General features: G+C 44.5%; 1 protein-coding gene across 1 annotated transcript; it reads left to right on the top strand.

Annotated features, from left to right (window-relative positions):
• The first annotated feature begins 2,514 nt into the window (after positions 1-2,514).
• On the top strand, positions 2,515-24,471 carry Bnip3l (BCL2 interacting protein 3 like). Its single transcript, XM_055609803.1, has 6 exons — positions 2,515-2,701; positions 10,864-11,047; positions 15,343-15,415; positions 20,101-20,204; positions 20,320-20,469; positions 21,842-24,471. The coding sequence occupies exons 1-6, from the start codon at positions 2,605-2,607 to the stop codon at positions 21,888-21,890; spliced, it is 657 nt and encodes a 218-aa protein (XP_055465778.1). The 5' UTR covers positions 2,515-2,604; the 3' UTR covers positions 21,891-24,471.
• Positions 24,472-25,259: the final 788 nt, after the last annotated feature.

The following is a 25,259-nucleotide window of genomic DNA, read 5'->3' as shown; positions in this document are numbered from 1 at the left end:
CTGGCTCTGCAGACTAGGCTAGTTTCCGCTGGGATTGTAGGCATGTGACATCATTCCTGGCTAAAAAGAAAATTAAAATTAAAAAAAAAAAAAAAAAGAAGCATCTAAAAGAAAAATGGGGCCAGGAATATAACTATGGTGGTACAGTACTTTAAAAATAATCAACACAAATTATGAAATATGGGGGGAAGTTGTGTGCAATCAGCCTGCTAGTGGTGGTGGTGCACACCTTTGATCCCAGAACTTGGGAGGAAGGAGCAGGCGAGGCAGATCTTTGAATTGGAGGCCACGCCTGTTCTTCAGAGCAAGTTCCAAGAAAGCCATGGCTACCTAGAGAAACCGTCTTCAAAAAGACAAAAACAAAACAAAACAAAACAAAAAAACAAAACAAAACCCTAAATCAACAAGCAAGCAGACAAACAAAAGAGGCTACATCTCAGCGAGGCAAGGTGGCTCACCCTTGTAATTCTAACACTCAGGAGGCTGAGAAACTGTCAAGAGCTGGAGACCAGACTGAACTTCATAGTGAGTTGCAGACCAGAGTGGGTTACAAAGTGTCAAAAAAGGCCAGTAAGTAAAAAGATTGGCAGGTATTTATCATTGGGTCAATTGGCTACAAAGTTGGGAAGACTAAAAACAAAGAACTTACAATATGAAAAGTTTATTCCAGGAGGATTAAGTAAGAATCTACATGTAAAACTAATCCTACGAGAGAATTAGTTATACAATACACTCATTTTTAAAATATTTATTTGTTTATTATGAATACAATGTCTGTCTGTATGTACACCTGCACGCCAGAAGGTAGCACCAGATCTCACTATAGATGGTTGTGAGCCACCATGTGGTTGCTGGGAACTGGACTCAGCACCTCTGGAAGAACAGCCAGTGCTCTTAACCTCTGAGCCATCTTCTCTAGCCCCTACAATAAGTTCATAATCTTAAAAAAAATATTATTTCTGGGGCAGGAGTGGTGACTGAGCAGGTAAGCGCATGTGCTGCTCTTGCAGAGGACCTGAGTTAGATTTTCAGCTCCCAGGTCGGATGGCTCACAACTTCCAAAGTCCAGCACCAGGGCGATCTGATACTCTGGCCTCTGAAGGCACTTTGGATCCAGCACACACACATGTAACTAAAAATTAAAAATAAATCTTAAGTTATTGCATGCGTGTGTATGATCTATAGAGGGGGGACGCATGCCAAGTGCATTTGTGGAGCTCAGAAGACAACTTTGTGGGGTTAGCCTTCTGTCTTCCATGAGTTTTGAGGAACGACTCAGGTTTGCGCAGCAAGCACCTTTCTTCCTTTTTCTCCCTTTTCTTTTGAAGATTTATCTTTTATTTATTATATATACAGTGTTCTGCTAGCTGCATTCCGGAAGAAGGCATGAGATGTCATTATTGATGGTTTTGAGCCACCATGTGGTTGCTGGGAATTGGACTGAGGACCTTGGAAAGAGCAGCCACTGCTCTTAATTCTTTGAGCCATCTTTCCAGCCCACAAACGCCTTTCTTAACTGGCAGAGCCTTCTCACTGGCTGTAATTTAATATCTTGGTGTTAATATCACTGGATTTAATATCTTGGTGTTGAGAAAATTCTCAGACTACATAAAAAAAAGAGACAATCACATGAAAAATTTCAACTTCTGCAGATTGAAACAAGTTAAAAGGCAAGTATCATATTGGGAAAAACACCCTAGACAAAAATCAGGTCAAGGAAACTTGACAAAGATACTATGTAGGAGTATTTAGGAACATTAAGTAACAGTCAGCAGCATACAGGAGATAGGCCATTTTCAGAGATAGGTAGGTGCCAGGGTTTGGAGAAATCTGTATTTTTTTTCCTTTTTAATTTGTTTTTGAAGACAAGGGCTCGGTCTATAGCCTAGGCTGTAGGGAACTCGCGATCCTCCTGCCTCAGTCTACAAGAGGGCTGGGATGACAGATGTGCGCCACGCCCAGCCACAACTGATTTTTTACCGGGACTGCATGCTACCTTTGCAATTAAAATTTTAGAAATTCCGACAAGGTGATTAGCTCCAAAGTACCTCACACTGTGTCCTGTAGGAGGCACGAATGCATGCTTCACCGAGGGGAGGAACTGGGGTTTTCTGCTTCTTTAAAGCCACGGGTCGAGTCCTTACGTGGACACTGCAGGCGTGGGAGAGGCTCGGTTCACGCCCCGAGCTTCCGGGCTGCACTCTCCTCCCTGTTCCGGACCCGATGCCAACTTCCCTAGCTCAGCCCTTCCGGCTAGTGTGACTGACTCGCAGGAATTCGTTTCTGGCGCCCGTGTCAGCGCAACTCCCGCACCCGCACGTCCGGGCCAGCAGGCGAAGGACACGCCCCAGCCTGGCCAGGCCCCGCCCCCTCCCGGCTCAGGCCCCGCCCCAGCGCGGCCCGGACACGCCCCCTCCCGGCTCAGGCCCCGCCACACCGCCGCCAGTGTTGTCATCACGTGGCCCTGGAGGGCCCTGACGTCACGCTGGGAGGGACTGCGCAGGCTCAGAAAAGGGGGCGGGGGGGCCCTCGACTTGTTGTGTTGCTGCCCGAGAGCCGGATACCGTCGTGCTGCGGCCGAGCCGCTCACCAAGTCTCCCGACCATGTCTCACCTAGTCGAGCCGCCGCCGCTCCTGCACAACAACAACAACAACTGCGAGGAAGGGGAGCAAACCCTGCCGCCGCCCGCCGGCCTCAACAGTGAGCGCGGGGCCGCGGGGCTCGGCGGAGGGATGGGGGAGGAGGAGCCGCTCGGCGGCCGCCGCGGCCGTGCGCGGGGGGCGGGAGCAGACGGCAGCTCATTGGTCGGGGCCGAGGATGCGCGTCTGACTGACGGCGGCGCGCTCCCGTCAGGAGCAGGCGCTCGGCTCCGGCTCGCGGCCTGCGCTCCGGGCGCCGAGCTTTTAGGGTCGCGGCGGGCTCCTCCGAGAAGGGGCGGCGCGCGCAGCTTGGAGCTGGCGGGCGGAGCGGGGCCGGGGACGTGCGGCGTGGACGCCCCGGGATGGACGCGGCCGGCCGGGCGTGGCGCGTGGACGTGCGGCCGCGCAGGTGTGCGTGCTTGGCTCGCCTGCTACCGCACGCAGGGCCGGGGCTCCGCCGAGTTTCGTGCTGGGTGCTCGCTCCGCCCCTGACGTTTACCTTTTTTTCTTTTGAGACAGTCTCATGTAGCCCAGGCTGGCCTCGAACTCACTGTGCAGCTGAGGAGGACCTCAGCTTACGCCTCCCCAGTTCTGGGATGACAGGCGTCAGCCACCGTAACGGTGGTTTTCACACAGTGCTGTTTCTTAGGTTTAGTGGATTGAGTGCCAGGCGCTTCCCCTCGGGTCACACCCCTCGCTAAGTCTTCGGGGGACTTCGGTGAAATACAGTGAACAACACAACAGACACAGGGCACAAGGTGTTGGGAGTTGAAAGTCGATGGTCCACATCGAGTTGCAGCCACGGAGACATCTTGTCCCCAGAGTGCCCCCTGTTGTTGTGAGATCGCCGGACCTTCTTGCCCAACTTTTGTGTATGTTTGTGTCTTAGTGGGGGTAGTCGGCATATGGTGAGTTGAAGTTCTTTAAAAACCATTTGGATGTTTAAAGGTCAGACTGTCTTTCACAAGTCGGCTTCCTTCCAGTGTGGCCAGAACAGTTTCATGAAGAGCTGTTGCCAAACCTACGGGGTGGCAAGAGCATTTGGGTATTTTAGCACATACCTGTCATTCCAGCACTGACAAAGGGGAGGCCAGCCTGGGCCCAGAGAGTAAGACTTTGTATCAGAAAACAACAAAAGCAAATAAATAACTCAGAATTTGGGTATTTTAAGACGCCCTGCCCCATATTTTATTAAGCAGTATATTTGATAACCTCTCTATATGCTGGCTTTTAAAAAGATTTAGTCAGGGTGTCCTAAAATGTGATCATATCACATAATACGGAATTTAAAATTTTTACCCATCTTTAGCATATATTTTTAGAAATGAGAAGACTAAAGAGACGCCTGCTCCATGTTATTCCCAGAAGCCATGGTCTGTCTTGAGTCCTCATGCTCTCAGGAGCCTTCTCTTGGCGTGGGCATGCTTATTTACATGTGTGTCTTCTGCATGGTCCCTGCTAAGTTAGTTGTGCTCAGTGCCTACTTGCTGCTAAGATATCTGGCCAGTGTGGGTTTGTGAACTACAAAGGGATTTCCATTTTCCTTGGAGTCTCGTTAACCACAGAAGAGAAAAGGGTTGAGGGTGATCCCAAAGTCCGACATAACCTGGCAGGTGTTTGTCGGGGGCTAGTCAGCTTTCACTTCTTGTTTTGGTGGCTCCTTATGGAAGTCGGTGAGCCCTCAGCCCGTGTGTGATACCAAATACTACTTTGGGAAATCTGCTAGTAGAAAGTATTGTGCTTGGGCTAAGCTGCACTTTTAAAAGTTACTAAAAAGCTGTTAGGTGATGCCAGGTTTAATTACTGTCCTTGCCTCTTGCTTTGTTTGTTTTTTAGAGCTCATTGCACAACCCTGGATTGAACAAAACAAGCCTTATTGATTCCTCCAAGTGACTTTTTTTTTTTTTTTTTCCAATGAACAAAACAACTTACTCAGGCACCTAATACTATCTGAATTGCTGATAAGTCCAAGCTCTCTGCTGTTCCACAGCTGTGGAGAGCAGGAGCTGAAACACATTCAGATTATCTCTAGTTCGGCATTTTTATCTTTAGTTCAAGGCTCACGGCAGAGGGCTTTGTTGATGTTATTTTAATTTCTTTTTTATTTTATGTGTATTCGTATGCTTGCATGCCTGGTGCCCATGGGGCCAAAACAGGAAGGCATCAGATCCCCTGGAACCAAAGTTACAGATAGTTGTAAGCCTCCATGACATGCTGGGAATCAAACCCAGGGCCTCTGGAAGACCTGATCTTAATTGTTGAGCCATTTCTCCAGCCCCACAGCAGAGTTTAATAACAGATTATTGAAATTATTTTTAACTATATCTATTTGTACCTGTGTCACGGTATGTCCACTTGAGGGCAGGTACCCATATAGGTACCCATAGATCCTTGGGACCTGAAGTCCAAGCAGATGTGGGTGCTGGGAATTGAATTCTGGTCTTCTTTAAGAGCAGTGTGTGCTCTTAACAGCTGACCCATCTCTCCAACCCAAATTTGGGATGTATTTGAAACAGTGAAACCTTTCTCCAAACCTGTTGTTGTAGAGGGACTGTTCAGTTTCATTACCAATGGGAGGGCAAATACCCAGCCTTCTCCCAACGTTAAAAGGATGTTTCCGGTTACCATTCTTAAAATTAAGAAACTGTTCAGTTCCTGAAGAGATGAGTGAGGTGCAGAAGATGCAGGAGTGGCATAAGGAAGATCAGAGTAGTAGCATAACCGTGGTGTAACTGCAGTTAATAGTTTGAAAACTTCACGGATGGTGCTTCTGCGGTCTGCACTGCTAAGCGGTTCAGGCACAAGTGACACAGGGGATGCTACTGCCTTGTCAATCATTAGTGTGTAGTGCCCACTGTGTAGAAGTGCCAGGACTGTTGGCAGGATTGATTATCTGGGATCTCAGCATCCAGCACCTGAAACAAGCAGACAGAAAGGCTCTTAGGACCCCCTAACTGTGCCAGTGACATGTGAGGCCCCGAAAAGTTGGGAAAATGAGAAATAAAGTTTCCTTTGATGTTTAAAAGGATTAAATTGTTGGTGAGACGCTTAGGGGCTGCAAACTGCAAGAGTGAGTGTGATGATCAGTTACTGGCCAAAACCTGTTAGGCTTTTCCCTAGCCATTCCAGAAGACATCAACTAGAACATAAGTCACCGTGTCTTTGTACAAACTAGCACAAAGGGTCAGCCTTCAACATGTAAACAGCCCTCTAACAGTAACAGTTTCAGCTCTTTCTTTAAAGCTTTCTTGTTAGGAAGAGAGCTGACTGGGAGGTGGCTTCCTCCAAGTATTTCTTGGATGACATGAAATTTTTGCCTTGTTTCCTTTCCAAGTAAGAGGGGACTTTGTGAGATTTGGCAGAGGTAGCAGCACAGGAAACCTGAGATGGTAAATGAGGGAGTTAGGTGTGGAGAGAAGCCGTGTGTCGTGTGTCTGTTTAAGACACAATCCTAGCACTGGGGAGGCTGAGGCTAGATGGTGGCCTAAGGTAACCCAGGCCGAATGAGTGAGGTCCTGCGCAGCCTTGTGAGGCTTGTGCTGAAAGACAGTGACAAAAGCAGTGAGCTCCACCCCACACACCTGTTTTTCAGAAGATAAAGCTAATGTTTTAGACTTTCTATTTCTGCTACCAATACCAGGTTACTTAGTTTTGTTTCAAGACAGGATCTCATTGTGCAGCGCAGGATGACCTTAAGCTTGTTGTAACCCTCTTGCCTCAGACTCCCATGGACCAAGATTACAGGTGTGAGCTACCATACCTGTCTAATAGGTTTCCCTGTGGCACTGAATGCTTCCATAGAGAATATTGCTGGGGTCGGGGAGATGGCTCCATCATTGAAGTGATTGCAAGTATGAGGATTTGAGTTCCCTAGAATCTACGTGAAGCCAGGCACAGTGGTCCTCCTGGCATCGGAGAGGCAGATGGGTAGATCCCTGGGGCTCCCTGGCCAGCCACCCTCACCTAATTATCAACTTCCAGGTCAGTGAGAGATCTTGTCTCAGAAAAGAAGGAGGATGGCTCTTGAACTCCTGAGGGTGATCTCTGGTCTCCATATACACATGTAGTTACACGAATGCACATGAACACATTCATAGACTATCTCCAAAAGACATTTGCTGAGCTAAAGATAATCTAGCCTTTTAAAGCCTTTGTTACATATTGTCAAATGACCTTTCAGAGTGTTCACTGCAGCCCTCTGTATAATAAGATATCGGGAATATATAGTCTTCTGGGTAATTGCTACCATTGTAATGGTTAGAGTATGGTGTGTCTGTGTAAAGAGTGGGATTTCAGGTAGCTGGAGAGAAAGAACTCAACGGTTAAGAGCACTGACTGCTCTTACAGAGGACTCAGGTTTGATTCCTAGCACACACGTAGTGGCAGTAACTGTTAGCTCCGGTTAAAGGGGATCTGACACCCTCTTCTGGCCTTCACAGGCAGCAGGCATGCATGTGGTGCACAGACATCGTGTAGGCCAAACAGCCAGGCGCATGAGCTTGTAAAAGAACTTTAAAAAAGGAGATTCAGGGTGTTGAAAAGAATGCACATACAAACACCAAAGGCCTTTCAGAGTCTAGGTAAACATCAGTCCTTAGTGTGGTGCTTCTCAGCCTTCCTAGCGCTTGAAGCCTTTAATGCAGTTCCTCATTTTGGTGACCCCCAACTATAAAATTATTTTGTTGCTACTTCATAACTCTAATTTTGCTACTGCTATACATCTAATGTGTGGCGTCTAAAAGGGTCTTGACCCACAGGTTGAGAACCACTGGTTTAGAGGCTAGTACAATGCCATTTGTTTATTTAAAAAATATTTTTTCTTTTGAAGCCAGCCTGATCTACAAAGTGGGTTCCAGGATGGCCAGAGGTATACAGAGAAACCCTGTCTTGAAAAACCAAAAATAAATAAATACTTTTTTCTTTATTTTTTTTTTTAATTTTTATGTACATTGGAATTGTGTTTGCATGTATGTCTGTGTGAGGGTGTCAGGTTTCCGGGAACTATGATTACAGACAGTTCTGAGCTGACATGTGGGTGCTGGGAATTGAACCCAGGTCTTTTGGAAGAGTAGCAGTGCTCTTTAACTGTTGAGCTGTCTCTCCAGCCCCAAGAAAACATTTCCTAAGGAGGAAAAAAAAAAGAAAAAAAAAAAAAACTTGGAGAAATTTCCATGTGAAACCATTTAAGTGATTTCCTCTGGAAGTAGGAATGGGAGCCAGGTGTGGTGTATGTTTCTTTAATCCCAGCACTCAAGATGTTGGACTTTGAGATATGCGTGGGTACATGGGACAATTTCCAGAAAATCAAAATCAAAGCTTGGGTTATAGACAGAGGTAGAGCACTTGTTTAATAGGCCGGTTGTACCTTTGTTCAGCGCCCCCACCCCCAGTACTACAAAAACCAGCAACAAAACTAGGCACTAGAAATAGGAGGAGAGAAGAATTAACTAGATTGGTTTTGTCTTTAAGATTAAAGAAAAAATTACGTATAAGTGGCTTGATTGCATTGCATGTATGTGCACAGTATGTGTGCTGGTACTCAAGGAGTCCAGAAAGGGAACATGGGATCCTCTGGAACTAGAGTTACAGATGGCTGTGAGCCTCCTTGTAGGTGCTGGGAAGTGAACCCAGGTCTTACGCAAGAGCAGCCAGTGCTGTTAACTGCTGAGCCATCTTTCCAGCTCTGATTTTTTTAAGTACTGACATTTCTGAGTTCAAGGAGCATACTTCTGTAATCTGGTGATTTTGAAGACATACAGAAATACTTAGCATCGTGACTGGCCTGTATGTGGCACTTCTCTTTGCTGATTTTCTATGTGCTTTATTCTTGCCATCCTAGTAACTCTGAAATGGATATAGCTGTTATCCCTATTTACAGATGAGAAAACTGAGGCACAGAGGCTAAGGCACCTGTCCAGGTCTAAGCTGTCAGCATTAGCACAGGGTGTGGCTTCAGTTTGCACTGCTAATTGTGGTGCTGCTGTATGCCAACAAGACATTCTGCCTTACAGTGGGAATGGGGCAGTGTGCTCCAGGCTGTTGGCCATGACAGGGCTCACCTTTAAGCTGTCTTCTCAAGTTCCTAATGTTAGGGTAGTGGCTGTATATGTTTAATGCAGAAATTAGTTTGCATTGATGGCTTGGCAGTCCTTTAGACAAGTGAGGAGCGGAAATCCAGGCACTCTGGGCACCGTTCTCCTTCGATCAGGTTCTCCAAGCACGTGTTGATTGTCTGAGGACCTGTCTAGGGCCCTGGGACCTCACTGCTCCTTCCAGAGCAGCCTGGGCATTGCTGGGTTTGTTTATTTTGCACATAGGGCTGTCTGCAAGAACCAATCCCATTGTTTTTAACAGACATTTAAAAATCCTGAAAGCAGTGGGAGTAGGGGAAAAGATTGTTTATTCTCTCTGTCCCTCCTAGAAATTTTACAGAGTTCTAAATTTAGACGTGCTCTGGCACATTTGTATCTACTCCAGGAGCACTCTGAATATTTAATTAAACTCTCCTGTGCTAGATCTCTCTTATCGATACTGGTTTTATGTGCTCATCCATGCCCATCTTCACGTAGGTGTAGAATGAGGCCATGTGCTATTGTGTGTCTCTGTTGTTTGGAATTAATTGGTGATTTCAAGACTGCGGTTGGCGGGGGTTAGAGAGGGGAGCTGCCTTTGATGGAGAGGACAGGCTAACTGTTTAGCAACAGATAAAAACTCCTTAGCGTGTAAGTGAGCATCTGCTGTTTGCTGGCAGTTTATGTCACTGTAGTTCGTTCTGGCAGCTCTGGAAAGTAGGAACCGTTTGTCACCAGCTCTGTTCAACTGTGAGACTGGGAACAGGAGGGGTTAAGTGTTGGGAGTCCCCTTCCACCAAATGAGTTTGTCTCTCAGGTGAGCTCACCCTCCTGCTGGATCTGGTGTCATTGTCTCTTTTGGGTGAATTTTAGGGTTTGAGGAGGCCTTTGATTCTGACTCATCTGCTAAGGATTTAGAGATTCAGCCCTGCTGACATTTTGGGTTACATTTTGGAGGTTGTGGGGTTTTGGTTTGGGGAGATTTTGTTTGTTTTTCCATTTTCTTTGGGGTAGGACTTTAACCTGTAGCCCAGGCTAGTTTTGAACTCACTCCTTAGACTCCTGAGCACAGGTGTGAGTATTGTACCTGGCTGTTGGTCACATTTCTCAAAGCAGAGTATTGTATATAGGGTATGTCTTGTGTGTGAAGTTGATTAATTGGCTACTGTCACCAATTCCTATTACATTTTAAGAACCTTAATCACTCAGCTTATTGGACCAATAAAAATTTTCAAGACCGTGCAGATTAAAAGGTCCATCCCCTTTTCTTGTGGTCCCACCCTCTTCAACTATTTGCCCCAAACTTTTCTGCTTGAAGCCTATCTATAGTGGATTCTCCCTCCTCTACACCCTCAGGACTTAATGAAAGCACTAGAAAGTAGAGGTCCTGGGAAAGAAAAGGGAAGGAACGACTTGACAAGGTAAGTTCAGTGTGGGAGAGAAGACTTGACAGAGCGTGGCACAGAGCAGAGGGAGACAGACATCCATGGAATGGAGCCAGCGCTCTCCCACCCCTCAGTTTTTTATTTCATGTGGCTTTATTAAAGACCAGCTGCATTACTGCATGCTCTGGGTTTGGGAACAGCTGAGAGCTTTGTGAGTACATTGAGGTTTCTACTCTAGGAGCTTGTCAGTCTGTGTTAGGTAGTACATGGTTGTCATGCTGTTAAGATGAAGTGTATGATGTTGCTGAGTAGTTTGTTGGCACATGCACCAAAGTAAAGAGCCAAGGAATCCGGTGGCATACATGGCAAATATGTGCCTGTGTGTGTGTGTGTAAGTGTAACTGGAATGTTGAGGTAACACCTGTCTACTAAAGGAAGAGGTGTACAGGCTTTGAAGAACATCCTGAATTTTCACCAAAGCTTTGATTGGACATAATTAAGCCTTAACGAGAAAGAAAAGTGGCTGGAAAGCACATCTTCTGTAGTTTCGGATTTCTGCCTTCCGAGTGGCTTTGCTGTGTGACTTCCTTTGGGAGTTAGAACAACATGGATTCTGACTTTCTCTATGTTTATTTCTTCAGAATATTTTGGGTTCAGTTTGAGGCAAGTCAGAATTCTTATCTGAACTTAGCATATGGACATCTGTGTGCGCAGGAGGGATTTCAGCCCTGCTGTGGTTATGACCTATTATCTGGCCTGTCCAACAGGTTCCTGGGTGGAGCTACCCATGAACAGCAGCAATGGCAATGATAATGGTAATGGGAAGAATGGGGGCTTGGAGCACGTCCCGTCCTCATCTTCCATCCACAATGGAGACATGGAGAAGATCCTTCTGGATGCACAGCATGAGTCAGGACAGAGCAGCTCAAGAGGTAGTTCTCACTGTGACAGGTAAGTGAAGGCCCTGTGAGTTAAGTTAGGAGTTGAGTGATGTGAAACTAATCTCATGAGGGAAAAGCTCATCTGCTTAAAGATTAACAGAATAGGCCTCTGGATTTATCGTAGCATACATGTTTAAACCCGGCCAGGCATGGTGGTGACATCTTTAATCTCCACACTTGTGAGGCAGAGGCAGTCTGTGAGTTGGAGGTAGCCTGATCTGTATCTTGTGTTCCAGGCTAGTCAGGGCTGTATGGTGAGACCTTGTCTCAAGAAAAGTAAATTAAATTAAATTAAATTAAAAACTGAATAGCTAATGGGTAGCCACCCGAATTTTCCCTGTTGCCCGCCTCCATTGTCATTTATATTCTCAGATTGAATTATTTTTTATGTTTATCAAAAATAATAATAGCAGGCTAGCAAGATGGTTACGTTGATAAAGGCACTTGCTGTCGAGCTTGGTCACGTGTGTTTCATCCTGGATCCCACAGGGTGGAAGGAGAGAACTGACTTCCTTAAATTGGCCTGTAGCACACCCACGTGCACACCCACACATGGATCTGTACACTCAAACTAAATGCAGGAAGAAGACTGAGCATGTTTAAAAATGGAAGCAGCAGGGTAGGTTATGTCTGGAGGAGGAGGTGTGGATGTTTATCAGCAGTTTTGTATTTCATCTGTGGTATGTGGTTAATATTTGAGAAAAAGAAAAGAGTTAAATCACACCTGACCTCCCTAGGCGCCTTATGACCAGGTTCTGGAGGACAGGTTGGTTGGCTGTTTGGCACAGTGAGCACCCTGCCACCTCTGTGTCATCTCTGCTTTGTTGCCATATCTCCTGTCACAAGCAGAAGTGAGCACATGTTTCATTTTGAGCAGTTGCCATCAGTTTTGGAAGGTGCAGCACTGATTTGCTCTTTAGAGGTTTTGTTTGTTTGTTTTGAGACAGGTTTTCTACATAGCCCTGGCTCTCCTAGAACTCACTATGTAGACCCGGCTGGCCTTGAACTCACAGAGCTCTGCCTATCTCTGCCTCCCCAGTACTGGGATTAAACGTACATGCCATTACGCCCAGCCAGAATAAAGTTTTATATCCAGGGACTTGCTGAAGGTCTTTCTAGAGCTTTCTATTTTGGTTTCTGGAGCTTCCCGCCCTCTGTAGCTGGTTTTTGTACATGTGTATGCATGAGTCTGATCATTGATACCATGTGTCCATGAGCCTGTTCACAGGCTGCAGAGAAGTCACTTGCTGTTAGGCATCCTGTTTAGCTTATGATGGCAGTGATGTGTGTGATGGACTGTGGATTATCTTCCCAGCATCAGCTTAGTTCAGGTTCCTGAGTGTGAAGGGGAATGGCAAAGGGGCTCCCTGGCCAGCTAGTCCTGCTAAGACAGTGGGTTCCAGGTCCAGTTAGAGATGCTACCTTACAAAATAAGATGGAGAACAATAGAGGAAAGTAGTGAGAGTCACTTTCAGCTTCTACAAATACATGCACCTGTACACAGCTGCGCATACATATGTATGCCTAACACATATAGCACACACTGTAACTGTGCCTTCAAGATTTGTGCCATTTAACTTTTGTGTAATTGAAGTTATTAGAAGTGTTTCTTATGGACCTACAGTGTAGGTGGAAGAGTTCTTAGGATTATTGGACATTAGCCTCAGCTGACATACATTTTTCCTTTTATCCTCCCTTTTCCCCTTTTTTTCTCTTCTTGGTACTAGGAACTGAACCCAGTGGCTCTAGCATGCTGGACATGGGCTGCTCTGCCGCTCTGCATCCCTAGATCTTTTGTGACTCTCTGGTTTGGGAGCTGCCCTGCCGAGTTGCACAGGCTGGCTTTAAACTTTCTCTGTAGCCTGGGCAGGCATTGAATTTGAAAATTCCCTACCCTAGAGTCGAAAATAACTGGGATTCTAGGCCTCCACCATTGGGCCTACCCCGTTTTACAGATGTTTTGTTTAAAAGTTATTCCATGCCAAGTGTGGTGGTACACATTTTAATCCCATAACTTTAGAGACAGAGGCAGGTGGATCTCTTGAGTCCTAGGACAGCCACTGTAGTGGTAGTTAGAAGATGTCCCAGCATGCCTTGCTTTGTCTTCTGTCTTGCCGTCCCAGGCAGTTTCTAAAAGCCTAGCGTGGACCCATCCTCAGAGCTCCTCCTTTGGCTGTCCCTGCAGGACAAGCACATCACTGTGGTTTGAGAGGAGCTGGGCTCCAAGCCTGATGGCATTCTGAATCCTCAGGTGTGAAGGGAGTATTTCTTTAGCAAGATTGGTGTCAACAGTACGAAGTACAGAGGGAAAACAGCACTTCCTTGGGCTTATACGGACTTGTCACTTTGATTGTTGAGTTTGGTCATAGTTGTATGAGGCTAGCCCTTGATACCATAGTGTTACCAACACAAAGATGATAAACTGAAGACAGAAATTCCTTGTCCTGTGTGTATTCTATGCTACAACTTCTGAAGCGTGACAAGATTGTTGAAGAAAAAAGTTTTATAAGTTTAAGTGCTGCATGTTTGATGTTCACCTTGTTCTGTTTCCATTTAAGAACACTTTTGAAAAAAGTGTTTTAATTATTGTATGTTTGTGCCGCATTTGCGCACATGTGCATCACAGTGTGTTGTGTGTAGGTTAGAGGCAAGTTTTTGCCTTTCTGTAGGTTCTAGGAATCAAGCGCAGATTGCCAGGCAAACAACTTTACCCACTGAGCCATGTCACTGATCCGTATATAATTCCTTCTCACTAAAAGAGAACTGTTTCGAGACCAAGGCCTAAAGCTGGGAGATTGAAAAATAGCAGTTGTTTACAGTTTTGCAGACCTCTTCGGTAGGGGACACCGAATTCTCATCTACCTGTGCATTCAGTCTGTGGTGGTGTCACTCACTGTCTTAAGGTTTCTGTGCTGTGTGGGGAGCACCATGCCTAAGAACAGCTTGAGGAAAGGGTTTGGTTCATCTTTCAGCTTATAGTTCACAACCCAGGAAAGTGATGGCAGGAACTCAAGGTGTTCTGGTGCACCCAGGACCAGCAGCCCAGGGACGTTGCTCACAGTGAGCTCTCCCATGTCAATCATCAATCAAGAAAATTCACCATAGGCTTGTCCACAGGCAAGTCTTGGGGCATTTTCTCAATTGAGATCCCCTCTCGCAAAAAAACTCTAGCTGTGTCAGATTGACATAAAACTGGCCAACACCTGTATTGTGAAGCCTTTGAAGGCTGTAGTATATACTCTCACAAGAGGGTGGCAGTGAAAAGGACAAGTCCTGACAGGACAATGAAAGCAGTTCCTGCCTCACAGAAGCCTATAAAGAAACTGACAAATGCTGAGGAGTTCTGTGTGCACAACAGTGTTGAGAGAAAGTGTTGTGAGGTAACTCCATCAGACAACACACATGGACCCTCTTAACGCCAAGTGGAAAGTTTGTCTTGCTGGCCAGCAGCTGCACAGAAAGCTAGTCTCAATCATGTAGCCTGAGTCTCACCGGTCTTTGTCTTTGATGCACAGAACCCACACCGTGGTTGTTACACTTCAGTTAGCAAGCAGTGAAACTGTGGAAGCCAAAAAAAGTAAAGTTAGTACATCTAGGGACTTTTCTTGGATCCTGGAATTATGGATTAGGTTTTTGATGGATTAAGTTTGTCTTCCTGTTTTGATGGGAGTTGGGGCCTATGTGCCAGGTTTTGAGGTCCAAATAATGCCTCCAGCATGGCATCAGTTGTGCTAAGGTCTGGGGACTTGTTACAGAGGAACTCATGCTGTTTGGGTTTTGAAGATCACTTCACCTTCGTTGGACAGCAGTGAAGAAAGTGTGATGCTCCCACATCATCAGGCCATATTTTTCTCTGTGGCTTTGTTACTGTGAAGGCATCATTACTACTGCAAAGTCAGCATTCTGCAAGATTACTCCATTGCATTCGCTATGCCCTCTCATGTACGCTTTGCTTACTTGGTGTTAGATAGCCTTTCAGATTTGTTCCTGTTTCAAGTCTCTCTTTCAGTAACTTCCAGTTTTCTGTTTTCTAACAAAGTCTTAAGCTGTGACAAGAATTAAATCTACTGAGTAAGACTAGAGCTAGATGGCTCATCTGGTAAAGGCAGTTGCTGCCAAGTCTAGTGACCTGAGTTCAATTACCAGGAACCCACATAGTGGGAGGGAACACTAGACTGTTGTCTCCGACCTTCACACATACAACAGAAAATAAGTGAAGCCTCACACAGAGACATGCATGTTCAGAAAAATAACTAAAGTATAAAAAACAAACAAAAACTAATGACTGAATTTTCTCTCTCCTAGCCCTTCACCACAAGAAGATGGGCAGATCATGTTTGATGTTGAGATGCATACCAGCAGGGACCACAGCTCTCAGGTACATGTGTATTTTACTTTGATTTGGAAAACGCACAAGAGTCTGTCATGTTCGTTGGCTGAAATATGGAGCTGGGCCCCAAGCCTGATTGCATTCTGAAGCCTCAGGAGTGAGCAGTTTTCCACTGGAGTGTTTCTCTCGCAAGATTGGTATCCACGGCACAGAGGAAAACTTTGTGAGCTCATGGACCTGTCACTGTCAGTTGGGCCTGCTCACAGTTGCAGAAGGCTGGCCTTTGTTGTGTTGCTTTGTTACCAGAAAGCATAGAGACAGGGAATGGAAGACAGGTGTTTGAAAGTTACTGGTGGCTGAGTGAGGCCTACAGACACCTTGCCTGTGGTGTTCTTCCACTGTGTGGGCCCCTGGCTAGGCTGTGTGTCTGGAACTGGTACTATCACTTTAGTCTTCTGTAGGAAGACACAGCTTCTCCACACCTCACTGCTCCACGTTTTGCTATTTTCTGATGTTGGAAAATCCATGCACTTAACACTGGCTTACTTGAGCTCACTTCAGCTGCTCACATGCTGAAACTTGGAACACCAGTTTACTCTGTGATGTACGTTATTGTATAAAAAAACTTGGTGCTAATTGACTGAAATGTTTACATCTCTGGCTGGTGTGTGTGAGTTTGGCCACATGCAGGATGCTGTAACTGGTGTGGAAAAAGCACAAGAAGGTCATGGCAAAAGGCATCCCCAGGACAGAAGAGAAGAGAGAGCTGATGTTCTGCTGTAGGTGTTCTTCAGTCTGTTTGCTCTTTTGTTCAGACATTTCCCTAAGAGCGCCTTCCAGAGTACTGCTCAGTTGGGAAGTTCCATAAACTTATTCTGGATTCAAATCAGTAGCAGTCCTGAAGTCTCTGCTGATGAGGAGTCATGTCAGGTTGTGCAGAGCCCAAAGAAAGGACACCAGCTCAAGCCAAGTCTTCCCCAGTGTATTTTGTCTTTAGATCCCAGTCCTTCTCCTTCCATGGGCACATCCTAGCCAGTCCTACCTCATGGGAAGATGGCTGTGTGGCCAGGCACATGTGGTCACTGAGAATTTAATTGCAGTTTTAGGGCTGAATGCAGCCATCATAAAAATGAAAAGAAATCTGTGAAATTCAAGAGAGCAAGTTTGTGAGATTCTGACAGGTTGTCAGTGAGATTAGCCTTAAGCAAGGGAAAAGCCATGCTAATGGACAGGCCAGCAGGGTCAACATCAGTTTTGGCAAAGGTAGTATAAAGCCTGTAAAGACAATGTTGGGTCTGTTACATAAGAATTTTCAAATAAGGGAGGTGTATTAGTAGATGCTTTATAGTCCCTTTTTAAAATTGAAGAAGCAATTGAAAAATTAAACTGGGGATTAGGAAAATGCTATTTCACAAATAAGAAAGTTTGATGTTAGTTAAGAGCAGTTGACTGAGGCTGTCCCTTTTCTTTATGTGCCTATGAGGAGTAGGTGAGGTGTCATGTTCCACCTTTGTCCAGGGAAGTGAGGAAAGACAATAGTGCTTACCAGTAGGTGCTAGCTGCTAAGTTATGTAAACAAAACAAAACCCCACAAACGTCACACTTTAGCACTGCAGTGTTCTCAGTGTGAGGATAATGTTATTCTACTGGGTAGATGGGGAGAAAGACACTTTTGTCCTCATACAGTTATCACCTAAGATGGCAATGCAAGTCAGTGTTGGAGTCAGGACTGAAAGCAAGTCAGCCTATGATCCAGTCCCTTCACTGAAACTAACCTCTGAAGGGAGTAAGTCCCAGGAGAGCTAGCTGGACATGCAAGTGAACTGACAGGTCTGCAGAACCCCAGTGTGGGGATTCCTGAGCAGGCACAGCTAAGGGCAGAGTGTTCTTCTTACTGATAGGATGATGGCACTCAGGAGGCTCCCTTGTGTAGCAAGAAGCATACAGTCTCATGAGACACTTTTTTTTTTTAGGGTGGGTCTAGCGTGGGCTTTGGAAATAGCCTTTTTCTGTCTTGTGAGGCAGTGGTTTATCGCGTGTCATCTGTATATGGATACAGGCATGCAGTTTAATATTCCTGTTTAGAGACCCTAAGAGAACAGGAGGAGGTGGGCCAGAGAATGAAAAATTAAATGGGTATAAGGACCAACCCCCACCTCCCAGGACTGTCTGAGGTGGTCAGGATCTTTGAGTGGAAGCACATGTTGAGGGAAGAGCAAAGCATGGGTCCTGTGTAGTTAGATGAGGTGCCCTTTTGCCATTTTCTTTAATCACAGGAAGATAATTCAAAACCTCAAAATGAACTAAGCGTGAGGTTAAGGTCTGTTGTAGTTTCTGGGTTTGGGAGGCTGAGAATAATGAGATCTGAAGGGCAGCCTAGACTCTAAAGTAAGTTTGAGGCCAGCCTGGTAAGGCTGTATCACCGTCCCTCTTCAAAACTCTCAGATTGGCAAATTTAAGATAATAAAGCAAATGCAGAGACATTATGAACATTAAAGTTTAGGGTTAGAAATGTGCCTGTAGATAAAAACAAGTATATGAATACAAAGATAATTTTGCTTCATTTCCCTGGAGGAAATCTCATCATCTTGAAAAAACTCAGAATACAAATGTCACTGTTTACTCTGGAAAGAATAAAATAGTACTAACAAACAAACAAACCCAAACTAAGCTAGCGAGCAGTTAGGAGTTCTGGGAGGCCAAACCAGGACCTGAGCAGAGTGCACTGCTGAATGGCTGAGTATAGTAAAAGCCTTTGCCTAGCATGTGGGAAGATCTGGACTTAGGTCTCCAGCATTGCTGAAACCAAACCAAAAGAAGGAGAGGGCCAGTGAGACAGCCTAACTGCCTGAATTCACCTCCCATTGGAGCCCCAGCACCCTCATGGTGGAAGGAGAAAATCAGCTTCTGCAGGTTGGCCTCTGGCTTCTACACGTGTGCTCTGACACATGGACCACCCCCACAAATAAACATAAACGAAACGTAAAAACAAAGGAATGACTGACAGGAGGCAGCAGACTCAGAAATGGGGTGTACACACGCTGCTCAGTGCCTGCAGCGTGACTACTGATTGGCTTCTGCCTGAGGATGACTTCAGGGTTACTCCACAGAGCCAGCTCATGATTCTGAGTAAGCTCGGTGCCTGCTAGGAAAAGCTCTGTCCTAAATGCTGCATTGTGTTATTCAGTGGAATTTGCTAACTTCAGCACAATTAGATAAGGACCATGCTGACAAAGGGACGCAAACATTCCCTGAGCTTTGGCCTGGATTTGGTAGTAAAGGGTGTTATGTGTGGAGCCGGGCTCAAGCTCCTTTCTAGACAGCTGAGTCACCAGGGGCTGGAGCTGTGGGGAAGTGTCATGTGCACTGCCTTCCTCCCTGGGTAATACTTCCCCAGGGGCTTCATCCATGGTTCTTTTGACCTGTCAGTCAAAATCGGAGTTTTCAGTGGTTTGGGACTCTGGTGCACAGCTTCACATTCCTTAAAACTGAGTAAATACAACTAATGTGTCATTTTTAAGAATTTATCATCTCCTTGGTTTCTGTTAAAAGAGAGTTTGTGAGGCATGGTATCTTAAGTCTGTAATCCCAGCACTTGGGAGGTCAAAGGCCAGCCTGGGCCACATAGTGAATTCCAGGTCAGTCTAGGCTACAGAATAAAACACTTTCTAAAAGAAACAAAAACAAGAAAAAGCTTGTGGAAGTTAAGGTTTTTTTTTTTTTTTGTTTTTTTTTTTTTTTTTTTTTTTTTGTTTTTTTTTTTTGTCTGAAAGCTTAGGTTATCACTAGCAATAAAAATAATATTTTTCACTTATTAAAATTAGATGTTAACTTCTGACTGACTTTAAAATAGATTATTCCCTCCAAAACCTGACTAATATAGTTTTAGAGTCTTGAGACTCTAATAGTATGGTCAAATAGTAATTCCTCTTTAAAAAAATAATCTTTCAGAGAGTAAGAAACCTGACTCTTCTGAGTGGGGCCCTTAGGGGCAATTTGCCTGGGTTAGAGAGCAGTGGCCTCTACCTTTAGTTGCAAGGCCCTCAGCAAGTCACACTAGTGCTGTCCTCATATGCAGAACCGAGTGCTGCAGTTTGTGTTTGGAATTGACAAGTAAAGATTACTGAGTGTGAGCAGCTTTAGTAGACTCTGGTCTCAGTGGTCAGCAGCATCATGATTTACCACATTTCTCTGCCAGATTTCTCATCAATTTATTTTATTTCCACTTCTCTTTTGCTGTTTTCTCTTTATTTTTTCTAGTTCTGAAACATTTAAATGCAATTACAAATCTGTACAGTATAGGAAATATGAAGTGCCTCCTCAGGTTCAACAGCACCAGCTCCACAGCGCTGCAGAGAGCTTTTCCAAGGCTACAGTCTGTCCTGCAGTGTAGCCTCTGTTTGGCTCACTCCTTCTTCTGAGATGCTCTTAGGTCAGCTTTGAGCCCTTTCAGAAAATAAGTTGTTTTCTTACATAAAAATTACCAACCTGGGTTGGTTTGATCCTAGCACTCAGAGAAGCAGAGGCAGGCAGAGTGCTGTAAGGCCAGCCTGGTCTACAAATTGAGTCCAGGACAGCCAAGGCTACACAGAGAAATCCTGTCTTGTAAAACAAAACAAACAAATGAATTACCAATGCACAACTGTTTAGTTTGTATTAAAAAGAATTGGTCTTTCTTTTCTGTTTTTCTTGTTTTTTCTTGCTCCTCCTCTCACTGTTTGAATTCTTTTTAGTCAGAGGAAGAAGTTGTAGAAGGAGAGAAAGAAGTTGAGGCTTTGAAGAAAAGTGCAGACTGGGTGTCAGACTGGTCCAGTAGACCTGAAAACATCCCACCCAAGTAAGTTACTGCATGTGCCCTGGCAGCGTGCTGTGTGTGCTGGCATGCAGGGGTGTGCGGGCCCAGGTATCTGCAGTGCTGTGGTCTGACGCCAGCCTCTGAACTTCTTCTCCAGAGAGTTCCATTTCAGACACCCTAAACGCTCTGTGTCTCTGAGCATGAGGAAGAGTGGAGCCATGAAGAAAGGGGGCATTTTCTCTGCAGAGTTCCTGAAGGTCTTCATCCCATCTCTCTTCCTTTCTCACGTGTTGGCTTTGGGTCTTGGGTAAGTACCTTGATGAAGCCTGTGTGACTTAATGGTAATGGCAGCAAGGTGACCAAAAGAAAAAAGCTGTGCTGCCTCCTTCTCTGGGTAATACTTCCCAATTGGACTCATCCATGATTATTTTTCTTTTTTTGAGTCATTTAAAATTTGCCTAATTGTGAATGATCTATAAATTATTGAATATAAATGTAGGAGTAAATGCAAAATGATTTCCCCCCAGATGGTAAAACACACCATTGTGGAGGATGAGTCTCGAACACACTGGTAGGCTGCTTTGGGTACTGTCTTTGTCTTTTAACTTTGTGGCATTGATTCAAAACTCAGCCTTGAATATACCTTAATTCACTAACTTGCAGTGTGTCTTTTCAATTAATAGCTTTCCCCTCTTGATTTTATTATTTAAGAAAACACACTTCTGAAAGATTTAAGTTTGTAAGTATTAGCTTAATTTTTCAAGACCTACCTGCTGTACGCTGAGCATCCCCAGTGGGTCATTTTCTGTGTCTGATGCATGGAAAGTGGACCTTTTTTGATCTTGCTGTGAGTGGCTCCGCCTAGCAGAGGGAAGTATCTACTCCAGATCATGGGCCGGTGTGCATCTCTCACAGTCTCTCCTGGGTAGAGGATTTGCCCCACAAGACTGGGCCAGTATTTACAGGCAGCAGAGTGGGAGGCGCCTGTGGAGGAAGTAGGGTGGGAGCAGTGTGGAGTTTGGGAGGACTCTTACTTAATACCTGCCAGCTAATCAGTTAATTTACCTTCAAAAGCTGGTTTTGGGGTCTTGCAGTATTTCTTGCTTTCATGAATTTTAAGCTGTTTTTATTGCCTTACTTAAGTTTAACTCTTGCTACAGGTGAATGTTTTTGAAGATTCTGCTGCTTGTTTTCCTTGGCCGCCTTTGCTTTTGCTTTTGAAGGGTCATGTTCTTGCCTGGTATGGAAAGTTGTGTTAGGTCATCTTACAAACACTGGCTCTGTGACTGTCTTTCTAGATCTGAAATAGCAATGGAACATTTATCTAAAAAGAAACAGTTGGGAGCTGAGGAAGGTGCGCTGCTTTGGGATTTGAAGGGGGCTCTTTTTCCTAGCTTGATCTGGTCTCAACATCACTGCCCTTGTGCTTTCCAGTCCTGACTTAAAGAGCAAACAGAATCCCATAAGACCATTTGGGCTAAGCTAGTCAGTGGACTGTAGCTCAGTTGGAGGATGCTTGTCTAACAAGTAGGAAGAAGATGAGCGGTGGCTCAGGGAGTCTGGAAAACATGCACTGAGGCTTTCAGAGCTGTTTCCCAGCTGTCAGTAGATCACCCTGTGGGCCAGGCTGGTATAATTGTGGAAATAGATGGAACATGATGCACTCTGCTTCCTTTCAGCATCTATATTGGAAAACGACTGAGCACACCTTCTGCCAGCACCTACTGAGAGAAACGAAAAGCCCTGGAAACTCGCGTGGCCTGTGAAGTGGTGTATTGTAGTTTGAATTTGAGACCTATTGTAAGCATGATCACCTACAACCCTATTTTTACATACCCAATTCCAGTAACTCTCAAATCCAGTATTTTGCTCAAACTCTGTTGAGGCATTTACTAACCTTGTTCCCTTTTTTGGCCTGTAAGATACTTTAGAGATTCCTAACAGAGTTTACTGTTGTTTAGAAATTTGCAAGGGCTTTTTCTCAGCAGTGCCACCAGCAGATTATAACCCTGTCAACAGTGCATCTCTTCTTAGTACCACCACAGTCACACCTGTGTCACTCATGCTAGAAGCTGTATTCTAGCCATGCAGCGACCTCTCTTTCTAAGTGAGATCAGGTTTGCAAACAGTACTATAAAAGCTTTGTTTAGTCTTTGTTTTGTTTTCCAGGACAAAAACAAGCTTCTAAGCTTGAATTTATAGTAATTAAAAAGAAAACAAAACCAAAAAAAAAAAAAAAAAAAAAAGAAAAAGGAAAAAAAAAAAAAAAGTCAAGACACAAGGGAAAAAATATCCTGGGCAATAAAAATTACTTTAAACCAGCTTTGGAGCCGCTCTTTCCTAAGCCTCCTGTACCGCCTTCATTTGTAGGAGGCAGCCTGTATGAGTGACAGATAGGAAGTAGAAGAATAGGACATACTGGCAGATTCTAACATTAGTATGTTGCAATGCTGTCTTTTCTATGATAGAGAATCTTATTTCTAAGGAACTCAGGCCTCAGGCCTAGACATACATGAAACTGCTTTTGAGATTTTTGTGCATTTGGTATTGTCATGTGTTACCTGCATGTATAATTTCTCGTGATTTTCTTTAACTTGTTTTTCTGGTTTCTTTCTTTCTGTTTTTTTTTTTTTTTTTTTTCTTAGAAGAGACTTGAAATGAGTCTGATTCATGGTGTTAATAGAGGCTTCTTGTTTTAGGAAGCCTTGAGTGCACTCTGAAGCCTTTACATTCTGGAGAATAACTTCAGAGTTATCCCAAGCACTTGTGTAATTTTGAAAAGCAGACCTGGGTTGTGAGAACAGTTGAAAAGTTCTGGAAGATGCCATTCATTCTCTTTGGTCCCTTCCTGTTGTCAGCTTCAGTCTTCCCAAGGTGTGCCTAGGCTCTCCCAGGCCTCTGTGATGTTTTCACGTAGTTGTCTTCTCAGTTCTGTCAAATGCCTGATGTTCTGTAATACTCAGAAAATTCTTTGAATGGCAGACTTTCTTTTGTCTGTTTCTAAAATGTGAAGCATTAGGACCAAATTGTTAGCATCAGGATTGCAGATTATCTCAAGTAGATTTTGTTGGATTTCAGAACATAGCACGACTCTGAAGGATTCTGTTTTATATATAAATAATTACTGTTTATGATGTAGATTTGCTATAGTTATACAGAACCATTGTGAATTTTAAAGCTAGCAACCTACACAGTGCACCAGGTTGACTTGAATAAATATGGCAACCGGGTTTGCCAGTGTGCAGAAACTAAGTCCTCTCTCACATAAAGAGTTATAAGATTGTGTGTTATATGAAAGTGGAAAGTAAATAGATAGGAAGACATTTCTGTGATTTTTCAAAAACATAGCTGTTATCTTTAAGAAAGATAATATATCCAAAGTAATTTTTTGTGACTTATTTTCTTTCTGGCATCTAATGTCTAAATGATTTGTGGGCATCTTTTGCCCTTTTCTTTTCTGGCTCTTAAACCTGGTGACACTTAATTTGCCTTCTCACCTATTTATTGCAAGTGTTTTTATTTGGATTTCTTTAGAAGGAAAGTAAATCTGATGGCCTATTGTTTTGTTGTTGCTTTGGGAAGCCTGAATCAAATTGGCCAGGCTGGGGAGGCTAAACTGCAGCATACTTTGCAATGCTGATCGTGTGCTAGCAGAGCAGAGTTACTCTACTCTAAGCAGTCTTGCAGGCAGACGTCACCACCTTCTAAATCAGTAGCAGTTTTGTCAGCAGTGCCATTGAAGTGTAGGGATAATTATGATTTTGTTTCAACATTAAAACTAAATTCAGTTTTGCCATTTTTGAAAGTATCAGATCACGGAACAGTACAACTGTCCATCCGTGAACTTGTGTGGTGTTGATTTGCAGCCCGATGTACGGGATATTTATGCTCCTATGCAGATTCTTGTTGAATGAAAATAGACTGTCCTATCACAAAGCAGAATCCAACCAAGAGTTCAAATTTGATATACTGTTTAAAAAGCTTTATTCCTGTTTACAATTTGGGATGAAAAGCAGGCTTCGTTTTAAGTTGGTTGAAAACTGGCTCAGATGTTTGTAAGTCAAGAGGAAAGCGGCACAGAGAGCAGCGCAACTGAGTTACTCGATTGCAGTAAAGAGTAAAATGGAGACTCGGCCCATGATACGAATCTCACATGAACCAGTTGTTGGAACTCCTGGCATTAATGGAGCCAGAGTGATATGCATCCTTCATCCGTCTCGTCAGCACTTGTGTCATTCCTTACAGTTTACAAAACACATGTAACTTGTAGCTATAAACATTTTGTGCCATTAAAGCTCTCACAAAACTTGCTTGTTGTATATCATTTTGACATCACCCTTGTTGCCTGAAAAGCCTTCTTGTGTTTGTGTGCAACCCTTCCCATGGAGAGCTTACCAGGACCAGAGTTTTGAACTATGCCAAGTGCTGCTTCCCAAGCCTTGCTGTTGGGGGTTTTGCTTTCAAGTGGTGGTAGTGAGTGAAATGATAGCATGTGATCATTTGGTTGTTTTTGTAATAGGATTGGGGGACTATCAGTCCAATTACAAAATCCAAGGGTTGCCTGGCCTGACATTAAACTTTGGGAATGTAGAACCGGAGATGTAACTCACTGGGAGAGTGTTTGCCTGTCCTCTAGAGTCCTGGATTCAGCCCATAGCACTTCCTCATCCCTACCCACATGAGTATGGGACTCTGATTAAAATTTTAACCTGAAATGATGTGGAGTTGCACAAAGCTTAGTGTACAGTGCAGTGTAGAGAATCAGATTTTGTGTTGGTCAGTATCTCTTCAAGTTACCTGCACTGCCTTCAAAGACATCTGCCTGCTGGGGACTCTCATTCCTGAGTACTGTGGCAGGTGTTAATTAGTAACAGTGATAAGTGGCTTCATGGCTGATGGAACTGGGGCCCAGCCCAGTTAATTAACTGGGAGTTAATTAACTCCCAGTCACTAGTGGCAGGATGGCATACAGGAAAGGACTAGGGGTCACGACTCAAAGGCAGTCTTCAGTGATCCACTTTGGCAGCTCAGGCTTCACTTACAGAGCAGAGCTGCCAGCTGGGGACCAACCATTCATTCCCTGAGCCTATAGGGCCA

Source organism: Psammomys obesus, unplaced genomic scaffold, assembly GCF_907164565.1.
Source record: "Psammomys obesus unplaced genomic scaffold, mPsaObe1.curated_primary_1811, whole genome shotgun sequence".
Lineage (NCBI taxonomy): Eukaryota > Metazoa > Chordata > Mammalia > Rodentia > Muridae > Psammomys > Psammomys obesus.
The sequence above is the reverse complement of the archived record's forward strand: the minus strand, read 5'-3'. Positions and strand labels throughout refer to the sequence as shown.